The sequence below is a fragment of the Drosophila subobscura genome, chromosome A, assembly GCF_008121235.1.
Source record: "Drosophila subobscura isolate 14011-0131.10 chromosome A, UCBerk_Dsub_1.0, whole genome shotgun sequence".
NCBI classification, from domain to species: domain Eukaryota; kingdom Metazoa; phylum Arthropoda; class Insecta; order Diptera; family Drosophilidae; genus Drosophila; species Drosophila subobscura.
Window position 1 is genome coordinate 5,443,977 of NC_048530.1, and position 27,203 is coordinate 5,471,179.

A 27,203-nucleotide genomic window follows, 5' to 3' on the forward strand; every position below is an offset into this window, starting at 1 on the left:
GCGTACAAGTTCTATCCTAAGAGACGTTGAGCAAATTTGTATAAATTTAAACGGGTAAAACAAAAATATAATATGATATGCCCTGTAGTGTGATTAACTAGCCAACTAGTCAACTAATCAATTATAAAGTACTACAACTAGTAGGTCCATGCTTTCTGCACATTCTCTGCATGTAACTTCGTCGTTCAGAGAATCGTTTTTGCTGTATCGTGTTCATGGATTACATCTGTTTTGAGCTGTTGCAGCTCTCAACACGATCAAATAAACATTTAGATAATCCCTAACATGTCCAGCTGCCATTCATCTTACATTTCGAACTCCTCCTCTACACAACATGAAAAGAGAACATTCAGAAACCCAAACATAACTAATTTGGTTTAAATTGTTTTAATTTATATTTTATACAACGATGGAGAACTCATTTCACAAGCTTTTACTTGGTAAAAGCGTTTAACGATCTCTGACATGACCACGTCCTAGGTTCTCCTCCTCCTCCTCGTTCTCTTCTGGCGCCTGGATGTTTCCCTCAACATCGAAGAACGCGCGTCTACTCTGCTTGGCCGCCGTTCCCGCTTGTGTGTCGCCAAATCTGGCTGCAGTTCGCTTGCGCAGCTCTTCCAAATCGTTTTGGTCATCGTGTGAGGCCCATTCGAGCACCAGGCGTCGTCCGTATAAATGGGTACTGGCGCTGAGCGCATCAAACGCGCGCTTGGCATCCGCCTTGGTGATGAAATCAACAAAGCCAAAGCCACGATGGGCATCCTCGCCCGCTGTCACCTTTTTGGGTATGCGCAGGGAACGCAACTCGCCAAAGGCCCTGCGAGAGGAGAATCATCAAAGGATTAAACAAGGGAAACAGGGGCATGTGGCTGTCACTTACTTGAAAACCTCTCTCACTTCTCGGTACTGTGCCTGGAAGGGTATATTTCGCACTAGGATCTTGGTGCCCGTTTGCTTCTTTTGCGCTGACTGGCCACGTCGTGAGGCGTCCTCGTTTTGGTTTCTGCAAATGAAAGATTACATGAACATTTGTGGCATCTTCCAGGGTGTTATGTTACTTACTTGAGAACGCGATCGCTACGCTTGAGCTCCACGGGATTGCCATCGATGTGGGTGAGCTGCAGATTCTTGAGCGCGTGATCTGCCACTGAAGCCTTCTTGAACTGTATGAAGCCATAGCCCAGTGAGCTGAATTGCTGTGGGTTCTGCGGATCCTTGCGCTTCGCTATCTCCACTGAGTGAATGGCGCCCAGGTGGCGGAAATGCTCCAGCACGGTCTCCTTTACGGTTTTAAAGTTCAAGTTGCGCAGGAAAATTGTGGTGTCTGGCTCGGGCTCTTCGTCGTCTACAGGCTCAGGTATCGACTCCTCTTTAACTTCTGGCGTTGGCGCTCGCTTCGGCTCCTTTTCTTTAGGTTCTTCCTTCTCTGTCTTCGGTATGACCGGCTCGCCGCTGAGCGTTGTGGCAAAGGTCTGCTCCGGCGCCCACTCCAGGTAGAGGGGAGCATTCTTGAACTTGCTGTAGGCCAGCTTCTTGAATGCCTGACGTGCTTCCGACGGCTCACAGAACTCGATGAGCGCCGTGACTCCACTGGGAGGCAGCACGAAACGTCCAATGGGTCCGAAACGGCTAAAGATGGGACTCAGTTCTGATAGTTCGGTCGCTGCCGGCAGATTCTTTGCTAGGATTACAGTCTTGGAGCGCTTCTGCGAGGGCTCATCAAAGGCACTGAGACGGACGCCCTCATCTTCGAGAAATTTCTTCATTTCGATCACGATCTGAGTCTCGCCGAGGGCTAGACGAACCGCGGCACTGCTGCCGCCTTCGCTGGTGTCCAAAATGCGCTCCTTGGATGTCTTGAATTGCTTGGCCAGGATATCGGCCACAGCATTGGGACCGAGGAAGAGCGTGTTCCAGCCAATTGGCTTCTGTGCGCTCTTTTTCAGCTTGAGGGCCTTCTTTTGCTTGAAGGTCAGCGAGGAATCGTCCTCGTCCAGCTCGTTCTGGTCTTTGTTGTCAAGCTCCTTGCCGGGCAGCAAGTGCAGCAGGCGCCCGTGAAAGTCCGTGCCGTCGAGGGCATTGAATGCTTTGAGTGCATGCTCCGGCATCATGTAGGTGACCGTGCCAAAGCCTTTGATCTTTCGTGTCAGCTTATCCACCGGCAGATTGACCTCAACCACGGGTCCGTACTCTTCGAACAGCTTCTGCAGCTCTTCCTCGGTGGTGGTGTAGGCCAGATTGCGAAAGAATATGCGGCCCGACTCGGAGATGTTCTCCTCTTTGCGCAGGCCATCGTGCTGGTGCTTCCACTTTGAATTCGCTCCGCTCTCCGACGGTGCGTTGGGCGGTGGCAGTCCACTCTTGCTGGCCTTGGTCACCTTGTTCTTCTCTGTGAAGTCCGAGAAGAAGACCTGCTTGCCCTTGATGAAACTCTTGTTCTTTACCATCGCCTTGGCCATGTCCTTTTCGGTCTTGAAGCCCACGTAACAGAATCCGTGCACCTTTCCGGGCAGACGAACCGAATACGGCTTAAGCGGTTTGAAGAACTTGAGCACCTCCTGACGCTTCGTGTTGTATGGAACATTGTGTATCTTAATGGTGAATAGATCCAGACTACTCTTTTCCACCTTGGACTTCTTGGTCGACGCTGCTGCAGCAGTGGACTCGGCGGCCTTGCCGGCCATCAGAGATTTCATGTACTCCAGATCACTAATGGGCTTCTCGGCCAGCTTCTCAGCCTCCTCGTCCACTGGGGATTCTTCTTCATCGCCCGCTGGTTCGTCGCCATCAGCATCGACGCCGCTGTCATTGCGTGCAGCTGTGGGCTCAGCCTCGTCTTCGACTTCGTCCTCCTTCTCGGGGTTCTGTTCGCTCACGCCCAGATCGTTGCCCCACAGAGTGCGTGTCTTGTCGTGGGCCTGCAGGAACTCTTGGAACTCTGGATCATCTTTGTGCTTGCCCAGAATCTCGACGACTTTGGTATCCTTCTTCGCCTTTTCCTTCTTCTTTGACTCGCTCCCTGCGCTTGCCTGCTTCTCCTTCTCTTCTTCGGCAGCCTTCAGTTTATCCAGATTGTGTTTGCTATCCTTGGCATGTTTGCTCCAAGACTGTGGCTTGGACTCGCTGCCCAGCGCGGCGCACGACTCCACGCGAACGCGACTCGTCTGGATGCAGGAGTTGTTGAAGTGCTGTATGGCATCCTGCGCCTCCTCCTCTGTACTGTAGCCAACGAAGCAGAACTGACGAAACTTGCCGTCTGGCGTGTACTTGAGCTGCAGATCGGTGATCGTTCCCTTTGCACCGAATATGTTGCGCAGTTTATCTTCGGTTATCTGTGGGTGGATGGTTGTGGGGTCAGTGGATTTCGAAGGTGTGTTCCACTGGACTTACTTACATGCTTGGGCAATTGTTTGACTATTATGCGTGACATTCTGTGGCTTTCTTTAGTGTATTGCGCTTATAATTAATAGAAATACATTTTGTTTACGAATCGCACGCGGCACGTGTATTGAGAGTTATCGATAAAACGTAGCGCCTGGCCGTCTAAAATATACCAAAATATACCTTCTTATTTGCAAAATATACCGAAGCTTATCGATGTGTGTTCGTGATTGGAAATCAAATTCTCAATTTCGATATTCCGTTAAATATTGAAAGCAAGCTAAGATTTTCATCGCTAAAACTATAATTTTCTCTGATTAACAATTCAATTGCCAACAATCTTGGCTGAGTTTCATGACTTCTTGTATTGTATTGTTTGCACAATAAGGTTACAACTAAAAGGGTCTTTAAAAACTTAAATCATAAAACGCCAGTGGGAATGAAGTGTGCTGTTTGGGTATCGGTGCCAAGAGATCAAGTGCCAAACAGTCCCCAATCAAACCAAAAATTAAAAATGCTTTGCTTCAGAATCTCCCGATTCCCAGACACAGCTCGAACTGCCGAGACGCAGCTGGAGTGGAACAGGCCGCCCTTTGACCTGTGCGACGAGTGGTGCATGCTGATGGCATTCATCATCTCGATTTGCGAGCAGTTCTTGCTGATGGAGTACATCGCCTTCATCCTCTTCAGCCCGTTACCTGGCGCAACCACATGCACAACGTGCGGCAGCGCCAGCGCTACAGCAAACGGTCACTCCAGACTTTCTCTTCGATTTACTCTATCCGGAACAGGTTGGGCAGTTCCGCTTGTCGTAAATCGCGAATTTGATTGGAAGATGCGCACATATTTTTATTATTTCACGAGTAAATTGTTTTGTACGTTTGTTATTCTGTTATTAATCAATATTTAATCTTGTCTGATAAATGAGGGGCTATGGGGCTATGTGCTAAATGTTTGAATACTTTTATTTTGCTTAGTTTTAGAAATATTTTTGTTTAAAAAATTTTACAAAAAATTGTAATATAGTTACGCTTATAAAAATCAGCCAATCTTATAGAAAGTTGATCCATTTATTGGTTAAATGTATTTTTGTCCTTTTGAAAATCGCGATGGAAAAGCTCCGGAAAAGTCCGGCACTGTACATACAAATTGATGCATATAAATATGTATATGGTATATACAAATGTAAATATTACTTGATATTAATAGTATACAAATTAACTGACAATCGGTGTGTGCATGTTTCTAAGAGGTTTTAGCACACACACAGGCAAAAAAAAAACAAAATATTTTTCGAAGAACCAACTAGATTGGAATCGGGGGAGTAAGCTCCATCAACAATTAACGAGTCGAGCTACCCTGGGCTAGAAATTCATCAACAACAAATCTTGGATTAAATTAAAGATCGCAGCGATCAGTATTGGCTATCGATCATCGATCTTCGATCACTTTTTGAAGCATATCTTGAGGATGCGAATGACAGGCGCCTCGAACAGCGCTGAAATGACAAAGGCGGAGCCAAAGGAGACGACGGCATTGCCCAGGAAGAGTGTGAGAATGAGCAGATTGCTCAGGTGCACTGTGCCGCTCATGTGTGAGGAGCAGATGAACATGATGATCGGATGGATTAGGTAGGCGCAGTAGGTGAGCCGCGACAGAGGCCACAGTACGCGATAGGAGAGGATCGCATTGACGGTGGGCGCCAGGCCCCAGCAGCAGGAGAGCACGATCCAGACCATGCCGCAGGCAAAGGCCGTGTGTCCAACGCCCACATAGAAGGCGGTGCTCCCAGTGCTCAGCTGTCCCTCCCAGACGCCAAAGATGACGATCAGCAGCGTGGCCAGGCTGCCCGTCCAAAGTGCTGCATTGAGGCGCCTCGAGACCTGCGGTGGCGTCTTCACCTTGTACAGAACGTAGCCGGTGAACATGCCTGCAAGAAGTCGATCATACAGCAAAGGAACGCGTGGAGGATCACGGATGGTGCAGCTACTTACCCACAATGTAGGATCCCACACGCTGCCAGGGCTTGTCGTAGAGAAAGTCAAAGGACTCAAAAGGCAGCGCCACTTTGTGTGTGTACTGATGCTGCAGGGAGACAATGCCCGAGACGCTCCACGAGCTGAGCAGAAAGACGATCAACGTCAAGGCCACTGCCTTGAAGTATCTGCGAAGCACAAAGGACAATTAGCTGATCCCTCGAGCATGATCCGAACTCACCTTCTGGCCAAGGCCAGCAGCAGGGCGGCCATCACATAGAACTGCATCTCGTTGGCCATGTACCAGCTCCACATCATGCACATCTCGCGCTGTGGAAAGAAGTTGTTGATGTACAGAATGTTGCGCCACCAATAGACGCGGCAAGTGTTGTGCTCGATCTTGGCTGGCTGGAAGACGGACGAGTCCAGGCCCTGCCTGACGGCAAAGTCATTGAAGATCACCACAAAGAGATAGACGGGCGTGAGGCGTAGATAGCGATAGAGCAGCATCATCAGGCTCTCCGTGCAGCTGCGACGCACAAAGAGGCACGTCTCGGCGGCATGCTTGCGCTCCTGCTTGAGGTAGAGAAGGGTCACCAGCAGGCCGCTGATAAAGAAGAACGAGTCCACCGAAAAGGTGGCATTGCCAATCACCTGATACCACACCGAGCGTTCCGTGATGACGCGTTCAAACTGGAAAACGAATCGAATGGGGAATGAGCTTTGTCCATGTGTATGCCGCAGACTCTATCTACCTTATTCTCGCCAATGGCAAACATCTGCAAATATGTGTGGACCATCATGGTCCACAGCACCGAGAAGACGCGCAGGCCGTGCAGGCAGGAGGTGTGTGTCTGTAAGGAGATCCATTGGTGGAGCAGAAGATTAGCAGAGGATCGATCGTTAACGAAATCTCTAACTCACCTCTTTCGTCTTGTCAATGTTCAGGATGGCCTTGGCATTTGTTTGTAGGGCAAAGCACAGCAGCACCTGCTGATGGAAGGCTGGATGGAGAGCAACGAAAACTGATCATCGGAGAGGGGCAACTCCCGGGCTGTCTCCCCAAACTCACCAATTGGCTGCTCTGCCTCGTATGTGCCTGCCGCGCCAGTGCAACTTCCTGTCTCCACTTGGTAGTCTGTCATCTCCGATTTGCTCGCCCCAGCGGCAGGTGCTGAAGTTGCTGCCTCACCAGCACCATCTGCCACCTCACTGGCATCTCCCGAGCGCTGCCTATTCCCATTTACATCCATGTCGAGGCTGTCGGCAGCAGTGCCATGGCCAGTGCCCAGCGGACGCATCTGGAAGAGCTCGAAGGGTTTGCCGTAGAAGCCGCCGGCATAGTCATTGCCACTCTTGCCCGGCGATCTGTCGCACTTGCCACTGATTGCGGCTATGGGTGCAACCATCAGGCGGCGCTCATCGATGCGCATTTGGTAGTAAGAAGCCACCAGCACCACCAGCAGGAGGGTGAGCATAAAGCTACTGCAAAAGAGACACACCAAAGCCCGAGTCTGATTAGATCTTCTGCCATATGGTGGCTGCAGCAGAGGTTGCACCTACATGAAGACCTGGAACTTGAGCTGTCGCCAGTGGCTGTAGACACCCGGCACGGTGCGCACGTGCAGCACTTGCAGCGGCGGCTGCTGCAGCGATGAGTTGTGTGCCCCCAGAACGATCAGCATGCGAGCGTAGGGATCCAGCGAGAGTATCGACTGCACATCGTGGGCCGAGCAAGACTTGGGCAGGCACTCGCCCAGACTCAGCAGCATCTAATCGGATGAGAATTGAGAATGGAATCACTGATCGCTGCAGCTCCATTCACTCACCGATCGATTCAGTCGAGGCAGATGGAGTGCCACATCCGCCACATAGAACTCCAGATCAAAGTGTTTGCGTTCCCCACTGCTGCTCTGGCGGTTCAGCTCGTAGCAGAAGGAGAGCTGTCCCAGCCACTTGTCGTTGCCAAAGAGCAGCTGTCCCCGATAGCGGCCCGAGGAGTCGTACGCTGAAAAATGTACCAGCGATTGAGAGGATCTTCAATGGATCTTTTGGACTTGTCTTACCTTTCTGCGCCCACTCGTAGCTGGAGTGGAGGGCTGTGAGATAGGCCTGCATCTCCAGGCCACAACCGGTGCGCACACTGGTGCGAATCTCTGCGATCTGCCAGTAGAAGTGATCGTACAGATTCGCCACGATCTGGAAGTAATTGGGCGATCCGTAAATGCTCTCCGCCAGGCTGATGTTCACTCCCGCCGCTGAGGCATTGCTGCCCAGATACCGACTGATGCTGTTGATGGTGCTGCCCAGGGTCTTTAGCTGTGTCTCATCGTCGCTCTGCTTCAGCAGATCCCGTCCAATCTTGGCCGCGGGTGGAGGCTTGTTCCGCAGGATCTTCAGTATGTGCGTGCTGGGCGTGGGCGAGGAGGAGGAGGAGGAGGAGGAGGAGGAGGATAAAGAGCCATCTGAGCTGGCGGCTAGTGTCGTGGTGGCTGGCAGTGTGGCTGTGGTGGGCTCCGTGGATCGCGGCTCGGCAATGTCCACATCGACGGTGTCATTCTCGTCGGGATTGGGATCGGGACTGTAGCTGAGTTCGCTGCCAGTGACCGTTTCCGTGCCCGGTATGGTGAGCTCACCCTTCTTGATGACCTCGTGCGGCAGGTCCTCGAGATCGCCCAGATTAAAGTCGAACGTGACCGGATGTAGCTCGTACTCCTTGAGTGGATGCGGCTTTATGTACTCCAGCGTGGGCAGAATCTTCTCTAGCGGCAGGTAGGGCTTCTTCTTCAGTGGCTTCAGGGGCAGCACCTCATGCGTGTTGAGGGTGAGGGGTGGTTCCACAGGGATCTCCCCATCGCTGCTCACCTCATGCAGAACGGTTATGTTCGTCCTGCCAGCAAACAGATGTCCAGTCAGTGCCTCCGCCTCCGCCTCCGCCTCCCCTTTCAGCGTCTCATTGGACTCTGTGGCGCTGCTCGGGAGCAGCCAGCTAATGAGCACTAGACCAGCGATCAGAGCAATCCTTGTGGATCGCATTTTACTGGAACTCTCTTGTCCTTCTGCTTATCTGACTGCTGCTCCTTGGGATCTCGCTCCTCTGGCTCTTTCTTGATTGTCTTGTGGAATGTTGTTTGGCTCTGTCTCTTCTTAGGTGTACTGCTGCAGCTCCCTGGGCACACAGTGGGGGCAATCTCTGTGGTCTCCTCTGCTCGGCCTCGCTCTCATTGTCGCTATTCTCAGATTCCAATTAACCCTGGCGGTCCTGGTCCAGCTGCCTGGGTAAAGAAATAGAGATTAAAAGTGGCTATATGCAGAAGGGACACTATATGTTGGATCTGTGGCTGTGTGACGAGCATGGACTTGGACTTTGGCACTCAATTTTCACTTGCTTATGAATCGATTTTCATTTGATTTGTTTCTAGGCAGCGACAACCCCCTCCCTGCTTTGCCAACTGGGAAAATTGCAAAATTTCCTGAAAGCAAAAAACTTGTTAAACGTGTTGTGACCACCATCGACCATCGACCATCCACCACACATCCATTGCATCCATCCAGTAGCCAGCACCAGCATCCAGCCACCAGAGAAGTTGTCGTGGTCGTGGTCGTGTCTAAGCTGCAAAAATGACGACTCGTCGGGAGGTTATTGGTATCATTCATTGCTTATATAACTTCCGTGTCTCAGCGCCAGCGTATCAATTCGCAATGCTGCGAGTGTGATGGCACGATGGTGTGGATAATGATGATCTGCTGCGCGGCCTACTCAGTTTTCAGTTATGCAATTGCTCCAGAGAGCTGCGCAATCAGAACGGTACTCGCACTAGCGGGAGTGAAAGTGAAAGGCTGGGGGGTGCAGGACTGAATGATCGCTTCTAGCTTCTCGCTTCTCGAAGTACTTCGAATTCGAATTCGAATCTTACACACAAACACGCATGAAGCCGAAAAACCGAACACTCAAACGAGCAAAAGTAAGAGGACTGCGCGAGAATGCATTTTTAGGTGTAACGACCAGCGTATACCCGGTAATTCATTGGCACACATATTTCACTTGCTAAATCAATTATTGTTGCTGAATAAAAGTTGGCCAAATGTTGTTAAAAACTAATAATAAATGGTCTTCACTTTTGTTTTCTGTGTAAGAGAAATTACAAAGGCCTTCCTCTCTAGCTACTGTGCTATAAATCAGGATACATATCCACCCTAAAAATAAGTACAGGGTACTGTAAGCAAATGCAAAGGTAAATCCATTCACACACACACACACCAAGCCCCTGCTAATAGGGTGGCAAGTGGATGGACAAACAAGAAAGAGCCCAAGCCCAAGCTCAGACCACGCCAATGTAAATGTAACTGTAAATGTAAATGTAATGCAAAGAAATGCCAACCAAATTGTTTTCTAAACACACTGTGGGGCACGTTGCTGCTGCTTGGGCTTGGATTTTGTTTTCGGATTTTGGGCAAGTCCAAGACCACGACGACCACGATGATGAGATGTTGATGAAGAAGGCAAGCCAAACGAGAGAGAGAGACTCCGACGACCGAAGCGATGAAAGTAAAAACCGCAACTGATCAAGCGCCGCCAACGTTGGGAGCACTGGAAGCCAATGGACAGGCTGGCGGAGCTCGGCAACGCTTTTCGATTCGTGGTTGGAGTTGCAGTTGCAGCTGAGCTTGGCTTCAGATCTCTCGGAATTGCACAGCCGAAGGTAGAGTAGATGGATGTACATACATATGCATATGCATGTAAATATATATATACATATGTATGCGTGGTTTTTCTTTTTCTTTTTTGGGTGTATGCGTGGAAAAGCGCAATAAAGCAAACAAGCAGTAGGCATAATATGCACTCACAAAAACCCGACAACTGCAAATACAAATTGCAAACTTAAAATGCAACTGCAACTCCAACAGAAGCAGGGAGGGGGGTGACAGGGAGACAGGGGCTGGGCCGGAGACCAACTTCGTTGCCTAAATGCAAGCAAACGAATGCTTTTTATGATCAATTTTGCGCTAAAGCCAGGGCAGTGCGAGTGACGAGGCTGAGGTTTTTGGGTTGGATTGGACTGGCCGAGTCGAGTCGAGTCGTGTCGTGTGGAGTGGAGTGGAGTGACCTGATCAGTTAGCTGACCAGTCCAACCATCGTATGTTGTACATACGCCAACTAGCAGAACTCGCTTTAATGCATGGCCCAAACAATAACCACAATAATAACACCAGCAAAAGCCGAAAGCAAAAACCAAAAGCAAAGGCAACTTCAAACAGCAACAGCACCTGGCGCAAAAAAATGTCGCAATAATTCAAACACCATTCACACACCATTCAAATATTCGTATTGTCCAGTGGAAAGTCATCGATTCAGGTACCCTCCCACTGTCCCACTGCTCTGGCACTGCGGCATGCTTATGGTCTGGTCCACACATCCCTTGTAAAACCCCTTTGGAATCAATGGAACGAGACGCGTGCTGCGGTGTTTGTGTGCTGGTAGCTTTGATCTTCATTCTAGAAAGATGTTTATGGAATCTTAACCTGGAATCTCTTAGATTCAATGGAACCTAAAATCGATTCTAAGATTGACTCTCAATTGAAACTTATGGAACTTTCAATCAAACAAGACAACAAAAGCCATGCCCGAAGCAGCCTTGTACACCCTCCACAGTCTTAGACGAAAAGTGGATATTTCCACCCATTGAATTGCGTTTATGTACCTGGCTTCAGTGCGTAACTGTACTTGAAACTTGAGTCGCGACTTGAACATGAAATACTTGATCGAGTCCCGGGCTCCTATCAACTTTAAATGGAAAACAGTTTGGTCCAGTCAGAAGTCAGATGCAGGAAGGCGTTTCACTCATTAGGAGTCATGGAAAATCGTAAAAAGCTTTTGCGGCCAACAGTCGGCAATCAGTCGGCGTGTTGCAATACCAATAGATGAACAAACGACCTCAGACATGCCACATACATACATATGTATGTACATACATATGTGCATACATATGTGCCATGAACATGGGCGGATATCGTAAAGGGGAATGTTTTTCCTTTGCAGAACCCCCGCCAAGTTGCAGTCGACACTCGTGGAGCAGCACGAGCCACCAGCAACGTTCCAATGACTGGGCACACACGTCCAAGACGGAGACTTTGTCGAAGAAGCAGTCGGTCGGAATCGGAGTCCGACTAGCCTGGATGATAGTCGTCGTCATTAAGTGAGAGTGTCAGCCAGCGACAGTGTGAATGTGAATGTGAGTGTGGATTGGCAAAGACTGGGGGCTGGGGCTGGGGCCGGGCCGCGCGTATGATGCAATTTGCCAGAAACTCTTTTGGTTACGCTTGTCAGGCGGTGAAACAATAAACACACAAACTAAGGAAAGAAGAGAAACATTGAAAAGAGTGGGCTAAACGAATCGAACGAAGCCTTACATACCCTTTAAGAGAACCCGATAAAAGAATGCCGCTCGAAGACTTCAATAACTATTTCATTTAGTAGCCATATCGTAAATTCATCGAAATGGTAACACACTTTTCTGCTTGCGACAATTTACCTTTGCAAATATACTTAGGCTATTTTAGATTGGTCGCATCGAAGATAATGATCATGTCCACCGGATAACTATTATGGCAAGAATGAAGAAATGAATTACCAGCGCTAGCTCGTGCAGTGAGCGCCATCTGGCGGAGGAGATCTAGTTCCGCGCAAGTGTTGCTGGCCCATGTTGCAAACGAACGAAATGTAGCACAACTTTCCAAAAGCTGCGAGGCGCCACTGTGCCATCAATTTGCAACATATTTTGCTACATGGTGGCAACTACGGTGTAACGCAGATAACTACATGACTTATACATTTGTAAAATCGATCCCTGCGAAGTTAACGTCATAGCGACAATCATAGGTATCTCCTAGTTATTTTCGACTGAAAAAATGTTTGGGCCTAGATGTCGTGCGTAGATAAATCGCAGAGCCGGCAACTACATATTAGGTACACGTCGAGACATACGTCGTACATATAATGACGAACCACAAAACATTCTGATCAAATTCTGCGGCAGCACTGAACAAACATTTTACCTGATCGGATTTTACACGAGGTGGCGTGTCAATTACATAAACCGTTGGACGACATTGGCTCGGCTATTGATGATGATCAATAATGTTAAAGCTGTTTCCTTGTGACTGTTATACAGGAGGTTCACAGGCATCACAGGGCGGCAGCTGCTCGCATGGCTGAGAATATCAATGGAGCTCACACACACATACATACTTCTTCCCTTTCGTTCTTCTTTCCATTACGCACTCCAACAGACCGTTCTCCTCCGCCAGAGAGCGCGCACTGCACAAGGCGACGCAGTGAGTAATTTTGAGAGAGGAATCTCACATCTGATGGCACGAATATCTATGCATCTTCCAAACGGATCTACCTTTTGTGTCACCACTCGAATTTACATTGAGTAGCGAATTTTGATCGTATTTGAACAGGCAACGGGCATGGCGATAACCTGGCCCAGGGCCTGGGCGAATTGGCAAACTTATTATGATTTTAGCGCTCTGCAGCTAACGGTACCTCAGAGCCCATTAGCGGTACCAACGAGGAGCAGAGCAAATCGCAACGGATCGGAGATGAGCGGAAGGGGTAGTTGAAAGCGGCGTGGAGCGGCGCAGAGTAATCATCATCAGGCCAAATGAAGCTTTGCTCATCTATTTAAGTGCGAACCACGAACCAGGGGAACTGGTATTCTCCCGAGCGGCATGGAATAGAGCAAAATATAATCACCGATCTTAATGACGCCAAATATTTTGATAGTTCATCGGGTATGTTCCAAGTGCGAGCAGCAGCCAGACGTGGCTCAGTTGATGACCCAGAAGCGGACAGCTAAGACAATAGCACCGAGCATCATTTGCGCAGAGGTTACCAGGTCAATGAATCCATCAGAATATGAGCCATGATCTAGAAAAAAGAGCAACGCCTGCCCTGCCCTGCCCTGCCCAAGGATTTCCTTTCGCTTTCCTTGTCCGCGACGTTAACCGTTAACGATGGACGTGGGATCGGGACTAACATGTGCGGACGTTGATCAGAACAATTATGGGGAATATATTCGGCCTGGGACTGTTACTGGGTACTCGGACTGCCACTGATGATCGTGTTGTATGCTAATGTGCCTTGTCTTGTGTCTTGTGGCCAACAATTGGCAGTCATTTGCATTTTCCCATGGCCCACGGGCCGCAAGTTCCATGATCACAGCGAGTCCCAGAATCCAGTTAGGCTCACAAGTCAACAAGCACTTTGGCCACTCTCCGATCCGATGCTGCGTTCCGTTCCGTTCCGTTCCTTTCCGTTCGGTTCCGTTCGTTTCGTTTCGGTTCGTTTTGATGCTTGATTCTTTCAATTCGTCAATTGGATGGAACTTTTTTTGCGTTTGCTGTCCGGCCAGTGGCCGGTGGCCAAGTATGGTCAAGGTAACGGTTCTCCCTAAATCCATGGATAACATGACTGTCCTCCAGCTGTGCGCTGCTCATTTGTAAGTATCATTGCCATGTGTATGTGTGTGTGTGCCGTAGGGCTGCCTGTGCGCTGATCATCGTTGGGGGTCAGAGGTGCTTCCAATGTTCAATAACTTTTTCCAGCTGATGATTATTTATACGCAGTCCATTTGTTATGCAGGTGCTCGGGTAGGTGCTTGAAAATAAATATTGCCTGTACGATTATGAGGCGGGTAATTAGGTGCAGAAATAATAAATTCAAAAAGAGAGAAAGAAATTCCCCTGCCAAACCGCCCCAGATAAGGTTTGCTTCAATAATCGCTCTCTAGCACTGGAAAATAAGTGCTGGCAAAGTGCCCGAAAATACCTTCAAAATTCTAAACCAAGAGACCGACAAAAAGCGACCCACGCAGCTGACTTTCTCCCACAGCAGGTTGGGGGAAGTTTCTCATCGGGGGGCATCCACCCGCCACAAAATCTGATTCACATTCCGAAACGGCAACGTTTTCTTATCTGAGTTTTCATTTTCAACAGAAGCTGCCCCCAGTGGATATATAATTTAAAGTGATTGCCGCGAGCATATTGCCGATTTGGCATCATTTTCAAGCAATTGCCATAAATGGAACTCGGGGGCGCATTCTCCCCACTCAATCGCAGTCTGCCAGTCTTTGGCATTCACAATTTGTGGGCCATTAGAACTGCTAAATTTTCTAAATGCCCTTTAATTTCTATAATTACATATGGCCAAAAAAAAGAGAAAAAAAAAGAGCCCCACGAGTCAGTCAGTGAGTATGGAAAGTGGAATGGAAAGCCCCTGCAACCCAATGGGTCCAGATCTGGCCGATCTCCGATTAACCGATCGCTCGATGGACCAATCAGTGAGTGCCTCGATGCAATTATACGTACGGGGAACGTACAAGCCCTCAAGCTTTTGGGTTCGATTCGGTCTGGTTCGGTTGGGCCTTAAGATCGCTTTTGGTTTGGTTTTCGTTTGCTTTTCGTTTGCTTTTCGGTTCTACTTATGGCCATAAAGACATAATTGGCTGCCGCTCTAGGACGCTGAGTGTGGAGTGTGGCTGGGGGGGGATGAGGGAGACTTGAGTAAACACACAAGAGTAGAAATATAATTTAATTTGAAATAGAACTAAGAGAGACAAAGAGAGAGAGAGCGCCTCGCGTATAGTAAATTGTTTTGGGTCTTTGCACTCGTGCCTCTGTATTTATCTTTGACCTTTTTCCATTCGTCGGGGCCTTCTACCAAGGGGCTTCTACATCTACATCTTTATTTGTGTATTTGTGTGTGTTTTTGGTATTGTGGCTAAATGGGTCATTCGTCAAGGTAACTTTCATTTGTGAGCTCTGGAAAAACTCAATGCGGAACGTGGAGCGTGGAGCACTTAATCATAATCTCATTCACATTTCTCATTCTCATTCTCTTCTCTCTCTCTTGTCATTGTTTAGGATTCTATCTACTGCACCCACCGATCATCCTCCACCGATGATCTTGTTGGTGCCATTTATTGGACTCAAGTCTCTTCCCCCGTGTGCAGGCGGAGTTCGGGATGTGGGCAATACGGTACTGGGCACAGCCTCCATTAGCCTTCACCATCAGCACCATCTGACCCATCACACCATCAGGCTCATCAGCCCCAGGGGTCATGCTAATTTCAACCTTCAGCCACAGATCCCCAGTCCTCGGAGCAGCGCGGTCACCGCAGCGGAGTGCAGTTGAGTGTGCAAATTGCAGTTGGAGGCCGAATCACTTTCCTGCCTTAAAGTTTGTAATTTGGCTTAATTGAATATTCGTGCTGGTCAAAAGACGGTGGCCTCGAGGCCATAATGAGCCTGGGGAACCATCAGCAGCGTTGACACATCTGTTCGTCTTCTGGAGCATCCTCAGCCGAGCAGCAGCTTCCTTTCCCTTCAAGCGGAGCCAGCCGGCCCATTAGCCAAATGAAGTGTGACAAATCCATTGGACTGACTGGCCTCGAAGCTATATGCCCAGAGTGCTGTGCGAACATTAGCATTGGCACTGGCAGAACGTTCGAGTCGAGTGGAGTCGAGTGGAGTCGAAATTATGGGCATAATACCGATGCTCTGGCTATTGATGAGCGGCTGCATGGCAGTGGCTGCAAGGAGTAAGTTGGGCCTCAGCTTTGACTCAACTTGAAGTGAACTTTTCTCTGCTTTTCTGCGACAGGTAAAAAGGAAAAGTGCACTCCCATTATGTGGTTCTATCATCACATTTGCTTCTCGGGCAAGAAGCGCATCTATGTCGCCCACCATGGCTACTGCTTGGCGCGCTCCTCCTGCCTCAGTGGCTATATAACATCTCAACGTGAGTGCGAGCAAACCTGCCTGGCCCACATTATAAACGGATAGGAGCTGGGCACCCTGGGCTGATCTGATCCTTTTTCCTGATTGACTGCTTTCGTCACGGCCGCAGTAGCCGCAGCTTCCAGCACTTGCAGCCACAAGCAAAACCATCCAACAATCCCTTCAAAGCATGCTCCGGTCTCTCTCTCTCTACCTGCTACCTGTACAGTCCTTGGGCATGTTGTGTTACTGCAGATCCATGTAACAATTAGAACCAAGAGAACAACTAAAGTTCTGCCAGGGGAAATACATCTCGGAAGGTTTCCAGCTGCCACTCCGAGCGAATGACTTGCCTCACAGAGTACTCCCTAGTCCAAAGATCACTCTTGAGTGCTCGCTCGTTCTCCGTTGAGCAGCTACCAGGAGGAGTGCAACATGTTAATCATTTCGAGCATCAGGCCATGTCAAATGGAGATCACAGCCAGAATATTGCACTCCACTCTCAGCATTGTTTGTACAGGGCCCAACACCAGCCCCAACACCAGCACCAGCACCAGTCTGAAGATCCCTACTGGGTCTCCTCCTTTCTCACTCTCCTCGCTGCTGTGTGTTTGTGCAAACGCCCCGCGGTGCTTGTTACAAGTTTTGATGGACGGCCTGTGGTTGAAATTGATTAGCTTTAATGGTGGCAAAGTTCTCTGCCTGTCTGCCTGTCTGCCCCAACCAGATGCATTCCAAATGAAAATGTGAAAACTGACTGCTGACTCTGCTCTGGAGTTGCAGTTGGTGCAAAACAAAATCAGAATCAATCAAATCACTTGTCGACAGACATGTAATTTGTGCACTTTTTGATGTGCGCGAACTGTCATTGAAGGACTGCAGCGAGGACTCGGCAGCTCAAGGTTGGACAGCAGGATCCACACCTAGGTCCCTCCTCTCTCTCTTCGTCTAACCCTAATAGGTTTCGAATCATGGGAATAAATTGAACACAGAAAACTGTGAATGTCCAACTCGGGTCTCTGCCCAGGTCTCTGCGGTTTTCCGACTTTCACAATCAAACCAAAACAACAAAAAACTGAAAATTTGCCTAGACATTGGCTTTGGCTTTGACTCTGAGGCTCGTCCCTGGTCGCTGGTCCCTCTGCGCTTCTCTGGCAGCCATTTTATGCTTCATTAAGTCAGAAATTATATCTGTTGGCCTGGGTCTTAGCCAGTTTGGAAATTCTCTCGCCATTTCTGGCTATCTTCATCAGTCTCCTCCATCTGTAAGCTTTGCCTCCTCCTTGGGGTTTTTCAATTTTAGAAATTGATGAACTCGCTGATGGAAATCTGTCAGGCAGCCACGTAGCCAGCAGGAGAGCCCCAGATGTGGGATGATCGCAGATACCAGAGACTACCGACCGGACTCTCAGATACCCAAAGCAAAGCCAATTCCACGTTCTGTGGTGCCAGCAGGCGGCAAACGGAACACAACCGATGCCACAGCCCCAAAATGGGTAGCAGAATGATGAGATTCTGTTTTATAGATTTCCCAGCCCGCAGAAGGCTGCTGCCAACAAAAGAGTTTCAGCATTGGGTGGGGTAGATGCGCGGCAGGGCAGGGGCAGGGGCAGACACACAGGCTGGGTGCGGACCCTCACCCGCATCGGGGCATGGGGAGCAGCCCATTTGAGTGCGAAGACTGGGGCCTCAGGGCAGGACACGGCCCCGCCAATGACTGCACACAAAATGCAGACATTAACTAGGCACTACAAGAGACGAGAGACGCGGAGACGAGAGACTAGAGCCCAGAGTGGAGCTTAGCTAAGCTGATTGATCCCCAGATGCCCATGCCCATGCCCATGCCCAAGCTTTGATTGCAAAACGCAGGTTGGGGCATAATCAGCCAAGCGACAAATGAGCAGACACGAGAGTAATGTAATCCCAATCGGAATCGGAATCGGAATCTGAAGCTGAGTTTCAGAATTTAGTTAGATGAGAACTGGCTGCCCCGCGACCGCTTCGATCTATTGCAGATGGAACCGCAAGTCGACAAAGTCCATGTCTCGGCGTCACTGGAGTGTGCAAAATGATGATTTCCCTGACTGACTCTCACTGGCCACAGCCCAGAGTCCGTCTGGCATTTCAATTTATTTCATTTCAGGCCGATGCCAATGCCGATGCCGATGCCGATGCAAATTATCAAAGAGTTCATCAAACCTTCTAGCCACGCGAAGAGGGGGTAAACTCAGGCAAGTCAGGTTGCTGCCAGATCCACAAAGCCACCGAGCCACAGAGCCACAGATCCCCGACTTCTGTACTAAATGTTACTGCTTTTGCCTCTGGTCTTGGCTCGACCCCCGACTCCAACTGCAACTGGAGCTCCGACTCTGGTTCTGGTTCCGGTTTCGTTTTCGGTTTGCTTCGATCCGAGTTGACTTTGAGGAGGATGTCTCTCTCTTCGATTGTAATACGCAGATGAGACAGCGACACTAAAACTGGTTGCCAGTTGGCCAAAGCAAAGGAATGCAATGCAAAATCGCAGTTGCAGTTGCAGTTGCAGTTGCAGTTGGCAGTGACATGGAACAGTCATTCAATCTACAATATTTTGAATGCCAATCAATGATCATTCTGGTCGTCAGCCCCTTTCTCTCCCTTTTCGGGCTGTTTTGCAGCGATTCCTGTGGTTTCTGGCTCATCCCAGTCCGCGGAAGACTAGGATTTCCCGAAGGATTACTGCTGTTGTTGAAGGGGAGCTTCTCATCACGCGGCTGTCTCCGCATCTTTGCAGCAGATGTAACAATCAAACGCTCCAACAATGCGCAGAAAAGTGTTCCCCACTCGTACCGCCAGCTGTTGCCAGTGTTGTTCCTCATGCTTAGAGCATTGTCACAGTCAATAAACGTGACACAATTTACAAACAAAAGTGGAATATTCGACCATAAACATCACCATCGTCTCCGCAGTCCAACGATCAATCTGTAGAGCGCCTTACAGCAGACTCCTTTTGGTGTCCCGTCAGTCAGTGGCAATGTCTTTAGCTTCATTTTGGGTACCGGCTTACATAAGGCTAAATATTTTAAATGATTTCATCAAGTGGTCGAAATGGGCAACGGCAAATGTCAGAGCTAGAAAGAGATTCTGAAAGAGCCCGGCCCGGCTCGGCTCGGCCCGATCCGCCTTGTCTCGTCACGCCTCGTCACGCCTCCACTTCCATTTCCATTTCCACTTCCAACTCTGAATCCGAATCTGAGCCCAACTCCACCCCCATTTCCACCAAGGTCTCATTTTGTCCCGTGTAGTTTTGCTCCATTTCTGTCACGCTCCAAGACTGCAATTGAGCCAATTCGTGGGACAGGAGGAGAAGGAGAGCAGAGCAGGGAAGAGAAGAGAAGAGAAGAGCGTACAGGGAGAAGAGACGAACAACTGTTTTAGTTGCGGTTTCCGCAGCAGAGAAGATGCTGCTGCTGCTGCTGCCTCTGCCCTGCTGCTGCCGCTGCCGCTGCCTCTGCTTCTGTCTCTGCCTCTGCCAGAGGTGGCTGTTTCGAAGGGTGCCAGCATTAGATGAGATGGCAGCAGGAAAGCATGAAAGACAACTCGAAGAAAACCGAATATTATATACCCTGAAGTCAAAACTGCACTTTACGCTGTTGTTTAGCTTACATTTTGGAAACTTTAACTTTTAAGACAAAGAATTTGTTATCGATTTGCTTCGATTGGCAGCCATTAACCCACGCTTACCCCCATGCAGGATATATTGCCAAACGCTGAATATTAATTCAGTTCCCTCTTCAGTGCTCTCTTCAGTTCCCTCTTCAGTGCTCTCTTCAGTTCCCTCTTCAGTGCTCTCTTCAGTTCCCTCTTTCGCTTCTCTGCTCTCAGGTGCATGGCAAACGTCTGCCCAAAGTGTGTGTAACTGCTGCAAGGGTAGAGTGCGCGGAATAAAAGCCAAGCAACGAGATAATAATAATACACATAATATTAAAACGAGAACAACGACACTAAGACAATCCGCAGCCGGAGTCAGAGTCAGAGTTAGAGTCAGAGTCGGATAGACAGATAGACACATAGACAGTGGCTGACAACAATGGTGCGGGAGGTGCTAGAGTACAGGAAAATGACTAATTACGTGCTGGCAGCAGCTGGATCGGGGGCTGTGGTGGGGTGGGGTGCGGGCGCCAGAGAGCCAGAGAGCCGGAGCCACGAACGAACCGAACCACATTAGCGGCGGGCACGGCACGGCACGGCACGGCACTGCTTGAGCTGCTCGCGTTGCTAGCGGTGAATGGTAATGGCGGACCGTTATAATGCGAGCGCGCATAATAAGATCGAGAGATGGCTTCACTAGTACGTACAACTAAAGAGAGCGATGGGGCGAGGGATGGGATGCGGTGAGGGATGGGATGCATGGCAGTGCTCGGGGGACAAGTCTGCAAAATGGCAAACGCGCCAGCGTTCTGGGCCCTGCTGCTCATATTTGTTCCAATTCCGTCAGCGAGGCAATGAAAATGTGACACCCAAACGGCTGGTGGAGGAGGAGGAGGGCAGGCTGCCATGAGATGTTCAGGCTCCCCTGCCCCTCCATCCGTCCCACAGCAGCTATGATGACGATGATGACCCAGTTCTGAGGCTATTTCGCCTGCAACAGTTAGCCGAATGGCAGTCAAAGTGGAGTGCATTAGCATCTGCCACCGCCACCGTCGCTGCCACATGCACCTAGCACATGCAACATGCCACTGCCACACAAGCCAGCCCCCATTCGTGGCCCAATCAACGGCGGCTATTACAAGCGGCTCCCAGCACAGCACAGATTTTCCACGGATGAGCCCTTTAGTTATAGCAAAAAAACAGGTAAACTGCTTGATAGAGAGACTTAATGGTGATTAATACTATTATTATTAGTATTATGCAATTATTGTACAAAACTATGAAAATTACAATGGAAAAACTTCTAGGCTTCTGAAGAACTTAAAGAAAGAAAATCACAAACGAGGCTTTAGACGCGTCTCACAACGTTTCTCCTCGTTTATAGATACTTTTGTGGCCATCAGAAATCAAAGCTATTTCCTGTACTTGAAGCTTGTCTTAGATCATATTTGAAATATGATTAGAGTCTCTCTCCGCATTGCAAGTGTACATGGAACATCGTAGACAGATTCCCAATTTGTTCCCATTTCAGATCCAAAATGTTGCTGCCAAATTGCCCATCTCCATCTCTTTCTCTTCTCAGCCATGTTAGCGGCAAAGTCTGAATGTCATATGGCTCATACGAGTATTAGCAGCACCACATGGTCCCCGCCGCTGCTGTGCTTTCAGTCTGCATCAAGGGTCCGTCCCTCCTCCCCCATCTATTCTATAAATTTAGGTCACAGCGAACAATACATAGGTACGAAGAGTAGAACTGCCCTGCAGCTCCTCCCTATCCCTATCCCTATGCCCCACAACGGTGTCGATACAAAAGGCTATGGCTATGGCCATGGCTATGGCTGTGCGCTGAAGAATGGCAAAGCTGACGACACCAATTGGTGTTTTTGCCATATTTAGTTACAAGCCGTGCAGCGAGATTCAGAGAGGAATGAGAGTGTTGGAGTTGGTGTTGGTGTTGGCATACTGGGATCGGAAATGGGAACGGGAAGAGTCTGGGAACTGTGTTCGCGGACTGTCAACGCCTTTTGGGTGCAGCAAATATGGACAAATTGCAGTGAACAGAGCTACGCTTTTGGCACTAATAGAAGCTCCTTGACATGATTGATGACTCACAGCGCAGAGAACCAGAAATAGAGACAGAAACAGAACTAGAATTAGAATTAGAATTAAAATTAGAATTAAAATTAGAACTGGAGCAGCCCATAGATGGTTCTGCTAAAAGGTTTCCCTTCAGCCTTCGTTGACTCGAAAAATTGATTCAAGTGCAGATCGAGATGGAGATGAAGAGGAAGATGGAGCTTAAGCCGAAGCTGAAGCTGGAGTTGGATGAAATCATCTTCAAGTGTTCATTGCTCCGACTTAGTTAGTTAAGTCTAACAGTTAATAAACACTTGAGGTACGAGTCGAGTGCGGAGTGCGGTGTGTGGAATGTGTGTGTGACAGCAGAGGCAACTCCTACGCCATCTTCGCTGACATCTTCATGCTACACGAGGCACAGAGTGCCACAGAGTGTTGAGTTCTATTGTCATTAGTGGCAGATCCCAACGAGTTTCAACGGGCAGCAACTGTTTGTCCCTCCTCCCACAATTTCGATGTTTACGTAATGCCCGTAATTCCGATTCCTGCTGCAACATAAATAATGTCTCTGTGGCATGCACTCGTAAGCCGAAACCGCAACTCCCGCAGCTCTCATTGGAATGCACATAACTGTCATTGTCTATGTCACTAAGCAAAGCAACTTCGGTGGAGGCCCACTTGGCGGAGGCAGTCCTAACCCCTGGCTAACCACACGCTTGGCTGGGGCTGCAGATCCTCCCCCTACAGATACACTCCACTCCACTCCACTCCACTCCACTCTATTCTCCGTTCTATGCAATTCGTTGGCATCATTTTGCAGACATTTCCATTAATGAAATGCTTAGAGGCTCGACAAATTATTGTGTTGCTGCTCATGCGTGTGCAGCCGACTTGGGGTACACTCCAAATGGAGCAGAGCCGCAGTCCGACCAGAGTCGAAGCTCTAGAACATGGAGTAGCCCTGGGCCATCCATCGCTGAATCGTGAAGCCCTTGTGGCGGCTTTCACTGAACCAATCGAGCCAGTGTCAGTGGTTGTGTCCCATGGTTTTGCCCGAGACAATTACCAGAAATCACTTTCTTTCGATAGATGCTGACCATCTTCTCCTCAGACTCCTTCTCAGACTCCTTCTCAGCCTCTTCCCATGTCTTCCAACTCTGTGTGCCCATTACTCTACCCATTCTGGTGGGTGCAACGGGATGGATGTTTGGGAAAAGTGCACTTAACGGGCATCCCAGTCAAATCATGCAAAAAAACGTGAGCCGATGACGTGAGCCCGTCAGCCATCAATCGAGCAGTTGGTAGTAGAAGGGAAGCCAACGAAGTTGTACGAGTAGAAGCTGGGAAACAGCACAGAACAGCAAAGTCTTAGCGGAATTTTTCGATGGCTGCTGCAGTACAGGCTGATTGATACCCAGTAAAGGCAGAAGGATAGAAATTATGAATTTTAATCGCGGCGATGGGAGCTGTTGGGAGTGCCCCATACCTGATATATTTTCACTGATAATCCCTGGAACGTGGAGTACATTAATGTATGGAACTCCACGGAAACTTCGGCAAAACATATCTGCCCCAGCCACAATGTTTCCTCGCATCCACTTGCTGCCTTGGGGCACAGAGAAACGGAAACCATAACGAAAATCGAAAACTATTTTTCTCAGCCAGCGAGGAAAGCGTTTAACAGAGCTTAGACCCAGAGCCACAGCCAGAGCCCGTCCAAAGATGTCCGAGATGAGCTGCTCTCTCTCTCTCTCTCTTGGCTGCGATCCTGAGCTGAAGCCTGTGCTCGATGCCGTGCCCGTTGGCGACGACCCGTTATCAGCAACGTTTTCCTGCATTTCCTTTTGGGAAAGAAAGTTTTTCGCTGGCACCCAAAAAAAAAAAACCAAAAAACACAGATCTCCAAGAGATTTCTTTGGTATTTTCTTTGTCTTTCGGTCTGCCCGGCGCTGTCCGCTCTGTCCGCTGTGTCCGCTCTGTCCGCTCTGTCCGTCATTCCTTTGTTCTTTTGCTCTGCGGCGGCGGTTGTGTGTGGGGATTTTGGTTCTCGATCTAAATCAGAGTCTGCTGCTCCCTCCACAACTAACGGCATCAGTTACACTACATAACTGTTCTCACTTTCTTCGCGCTCTTTGGATTTATTGCTGCGCGTCTTTAGTTTTTCTGTCTCCTCTGTCTTTCTGTCTCTCTCTCTGTCTTTGCTTCCCTGCCACACTGTCTCGCTCGCTCTCCCGCTCTCTGTCTCTCTGTGTGTGTGTGTTTTCTTGTGTTATTCTCGCGCTTCCGGTGGCCAGATACAGAAACAGACACAGAATCAGCACCAGAACCGGAGCTCCATGCGGAGTTGGAGGCATTACTTAGAAGACATTACATGGCAAAAATAATGTAGACCAATGGGTAGGGGCTGCAATGGGGTGCCCCCAGAAATTGGATAAACTAAGCTGAACTAAACGAATATTTTGTTTGTTTGTTTCTTTGTTTGTTCAGCTGAAAACCTAAGAGCAGGAGAGAACTTCCACCGCTCATTTGCATAATAAATAAATAAATATAATTCACATTCTTTTCTCTGGATTAGCACTTTCACCCATTCACAGGTGTTCCATTCCACAAGTTCCAATTGCGTTTCCATAAATCATACATCCAAATCCCGAGCTTAAAGTTGATTCTTAGCTCTGGCTATGTTTCTCTGAGAGAAATCAGCAGCTGGAGGGGGGGCGACTGTCCAGAAGTTATTTTCGGCAATGAAAGTAAAACCCATTAGATCCAAGCGACTCCGTTGAATGGAGGCGACGTTGACCATAACAAGAAAGCAGTCTCGAGGGGGGCCTAGACCTGAGCCAGATGCAGTTGTTGTTGTTGTTGTTGTTGTGTGTGAAGCAGACATTAAAATAAAATCAAGTTAACACAAAATAACACAACACACACGAAATTAAGAAAGAAATAATTGTTAAAAAGCGGAAAAGTCCAAAAAGAAAGACATAATAGTGAAGAAACACACACAAAATCAGAGAAGAGAAGCGACAGCGACAGCGACAACAAAATCCAAATGCAGCGCTCGGTCCACTCCGATGCCAAGTCGGAAGCGGTACGGGTACGGGCTACGGGCTACGGGGTACGGCGTGTGCCTTTTCTTCAAAGTGAAATTTCTTTCAATGCCACTAAATCTACAATGGGACTGTGGCACATCAAAAGCGAGCAATTTTACTTGCATCAAAACGTAAAGACTGCGTTTCTCCCCCCGACCTAACATAAACGAAGTTTGTATGCCCTTTCTGAGAGAGTCTTTGATATTGAACTGCTACTGGGTGGATTTTGTCCCAATTGATGGGCATAGGACGCTTAAATATGCTTTTGAAATTCATTTGATTCTAAGTAAATTATGTGCAGATATTGTAATAGATTTCTGGCTGCCTTGTTTTGGTTAAGTTCCTCGCACAAGTCCATGGACAGCTGCATGGCCATGAGGGCAGACAATAAAGACTAAAAGCTGCCAACAGAAGCCAACAAAAAAGAAGAAGTTCCAATGTCTGGGGCACACACGCACTGCACAGTGGCCAGCGGACAACGGACAGCGGACAGTGGCCAGCGGACAGCGGACAGTGGACAGTGGGCAACGGACAGCGGACATCTGACAGTGGTCATGAAAAGTGCGTGGATCATTACTTCTATTTCTTTGCTTCTTTTGGGGCTTTTTTTTTGTCTTCGGTGAAAAAATATGGCAGGGCATGCCATGCCAGTCCACATGTCAGTGGAAGGGGAGAGCTTACTGTACTGTGGCTTAAGACACAATTTATTTTGCGTTTAATTGCCGCAATTGTGAAATTAATTTCGTTTTCATTGGCCAGAGAAATCTTTTCTTGAGGCTTTTTGTACGCCGACTTGAATGGCCGATGGGTAAAAGTGACCAGAGGAAGAAGATCTTGCATGGAATGTACCTACACTGGGCGGGGGGTGGTGTGGGGCTTCCTCCATCAACCGATGTGATGATAATGCTGGAATTTCGAGTAGATCGCATCCAGGTAGGCATTGACCCAGCAAGCCACTGCCTCGGACACTGAATCCGAGTCGGAAATCTCACAGTAAACACAACCCCAGACGAAAGTGGGAGAATAAAAGTCGAACTTGGTGGATAAGTGGCCGCGAAATATTGGAGAAACATGAACCGCAGGACACTCATGATGGAGGCCATGAAGGATAATGTGAAGAATATGCGCGCGGAGCAGCAACTCCTCCGCCAGGAGGTCACAGACGGGGAGCAGGGCGCACAGAACGTGGAGCGCATTTTGGAATTGAACCGCCAGCTGGTGGACACCACAAACTACTTGATCGATACACTGCGGCAAATGCTCGCGGAACCCTACTATGACGCTGTGGAGATTCAGATCCAGCTGGCCCTAGACGTGTGCGACATTCTGATTGCCGAAATGCCCGATGAAGATGCACAGAATGGATTGCCAGATTTGCAGGTTTGTCTTGCCGTAGAAAGGAGAACCTTTCCACCCGGTTGAAACTCCTTCCGACTCACAGATTCCCATTCAAAATGGATTACTGGGAGTAGTTGAGCAGGGAGAACCGTGCAACAGTCCTCGTGGTGAACGAAATGAACTAGGAGCAGCACAGGTGGGTGCAAATGCAGAGACTGTAGAGCCAATTGATAATCCTTTTGGGTTTGACAGATGGCTGTAGCTGAAGTTGATTTTGCCACTCAGAATGGATTGTTAGCTGATCAGCTTGGAGAACGTTCTGTTGGTACTTCTGGCTTGGAAGTTGTTGGAACTGAGGGGGAACTTAATGAACTGCGTGGAGAGCGTCCTCATAGTCCCCGCTGCTCACAAGATCCTGCAGCTGCAGCTGAAGAAGGCTCACCGAGCAGCCTTTGATTTTTCCATCATTTAATTATATTTTTTAGTTCGTTGTTTATTTATGTATATACCAAGTGCTCCCCCAGTCATTTGTTTTACTTCGTTTTAGTTTGAAAAGTCCAACTGGAAGCCCTTGAGAGCTGTATTCCCCGTTCCATCCTCATTGATCTAGTTTTCACTAGAGGAAATCCAGCCCAGTGCTCTCATTCGCATTCCAACACTTTATGAACTAGATCGAGCTGAAATCAAATCTGCTCTTAGTTTTTTTGCACTTGGGCGGCTTCGGCTTCCCACATGGTGGGGCCTCCCATCCCACTGAGCCTCACCTGAAATCAATAGAGTTGGAGAGTCATCGTCATCGTCATCGTCATCGACGCCAGCGTCGTCGTCGTCGGTGATCTCAATCCAGATTTGTTTGCACTCGAAATTAGTTGAGAATTGGCAAACAGAAAACAGAGAGACAGAGAGAGAGAGAGAGAGAGAGAGAGAGAGAGAGAGA

The 27,203-nt window shown here is 48.8% G+C and overlaps 3 protein-coding genes across 3 annotated transcripts; 1 reads left to right on the plus strand and 2 right to left on the minus strand.

Annotated features, from left to right (window-relative positions):
* Positions 1–371: 371 nt before the first annotated feature.
* Positions 372–3,543, minus strand: LOC117897289 (probable RNA-binding protein 19). The gene is made up of 4 exons (XM_034806034.1): positions 3,395–3,543; positions 1,063–3,332; positions 881–1,003; positions 372–817 (listed from the first exon to the last, which is right to left on the minus strand). Exons 1-4 carry the CDS (start codon positions 3,428–3,430, stop codon positions 451–453), a joined length of 2,796 nt encoding a protein of 931 aa, XP_034661925.1. The 5' UTR covers positions 3,431–3,543; the 3' UTR covers positions 372–450.
* A 984-nt stretch (positions 3,544–4,527) lies between these two features.
* On the minus strand, positions 4,528–9,906 carry LOC117902986. Its single transcript, XM_034814688.1, has 10 exons — positions 9,740–9,906; positions 7,424–8,632; positions 7,187–7,365; positions 6,921–7,129; positions 6,430–6,842; positions 6,282–6,361; positions 6,113–6,211; positions 5,599–6,050; positions 5,376–5,545; positions 4,528–5,311 (listed from the first exon to the last, which is right to left on the minus strand). The coding sequence occupies exons 2-10, from the start codon at positions 8,391–8,393 to the stop codon at positions 4,827–4,829; spliced, it is 3,057 nt and encodes a 1,018-aa protein (XP_034670579.1). The 5' UTR covers positions 8,394–8,632; positions 9,740–9,906; the 3' UTR covers positions 4,528–4,826.
* Positions 9,907–25,901: 15,995 nt separating this feature from the next.
* On the plus strand, positions 25,902–26,722 carry LOC117893990. Its single transcript, XM_034800804.1, has 3 exons — positions 25,902–26,308; positions 26,370–26,462; positions 26,519–26,722. The coding sequence occupies exons 1-3, from the start codon at positions 26,000–26,002 to the stop codon at positions 26,720–26,722; spliced, it is 606 nt and encodes a 201-aa protein (XP_034656695.1). The 5' UTR covers positions 25,902–25,999.
* The last annotated feature ends 481 nt before the right edge of the window (positions 26,723–27,203 follow it).

What these genes read in the sequence shown, in the direction of transcription:
- LOC117902986 (XM_034814688.1), bottom strand. Translation starts at nt 8,393, where the DNA reads ATGCGATCCACAAGGATTGCTCTGATCGCTGGTCTAGTGCTCATTAGC. An exon ending in TGCCTCGACTGAATCGATCG is followed by an intron (nt 7,130 to 7,186) that starts GTGAGTGAATGG and finishes TCATCCGATTAG; the next exon opens with ATGCTGCTGAGTCTGGGCGA. An exon ending in ACATTGACAAGACGAAAGAG is followed by an intron (nt 6,212 to 6,281) that starts GTGAGTTAGAGA and finishes ATCTCCTTACAG; the next exon opens with ACACACACCTCCTGCCTGCA.
- LOC117897289 (XM_034806034.1), bottom strand. Translation starts at nt 3,430, where the DNA reads ATGTCACGCATAATAGTCAAACAATTGCCCAAGCAT. An exon ending in TCAAACAATTGCCCAAGCAT is followed by an intron (nt 3,333 to 3,394) that starts GTAAGTAAGTCC and finishes ATCCACCCACAG; the next exon opens with ATAACCGAAGATAAACTGCG. An exon ending in GAAGTGAGAGAGGTTTTCAA is followed by an intron (nt 818 to 880) that starts GTAAGTGACAGC and finishes CTCCTCTCGCAG; the next exon opens with GGCCTTTGGCGAGTTGCGTT.
- LOC117893990 (XM_034800804.1), top strand. Translation starts at nt 26,000, where the DNA reads ATGAACCGCAGGACACTCATGATGGAGGCCATGAAGGATAATGTGAAG. An exon ending in ATGGATTGCCAGATTTGCAG is followed by an intron (nt 26,309 to 26,369) that starts GTTTGTCTTGCC and finishes TCCGACTCACAG; the next exon opens with ATTCCCATTCAAAATGGATT. An exon ending in ATGAACTAGGAGCAGCACAG is followed by an intron (nt 26,463 to 26,518) that starts GTGGGTGCAAAT and finishes TGGGTTTGACAG; the next exon opens with ATGGCTGTAGCTGAAGTTGA.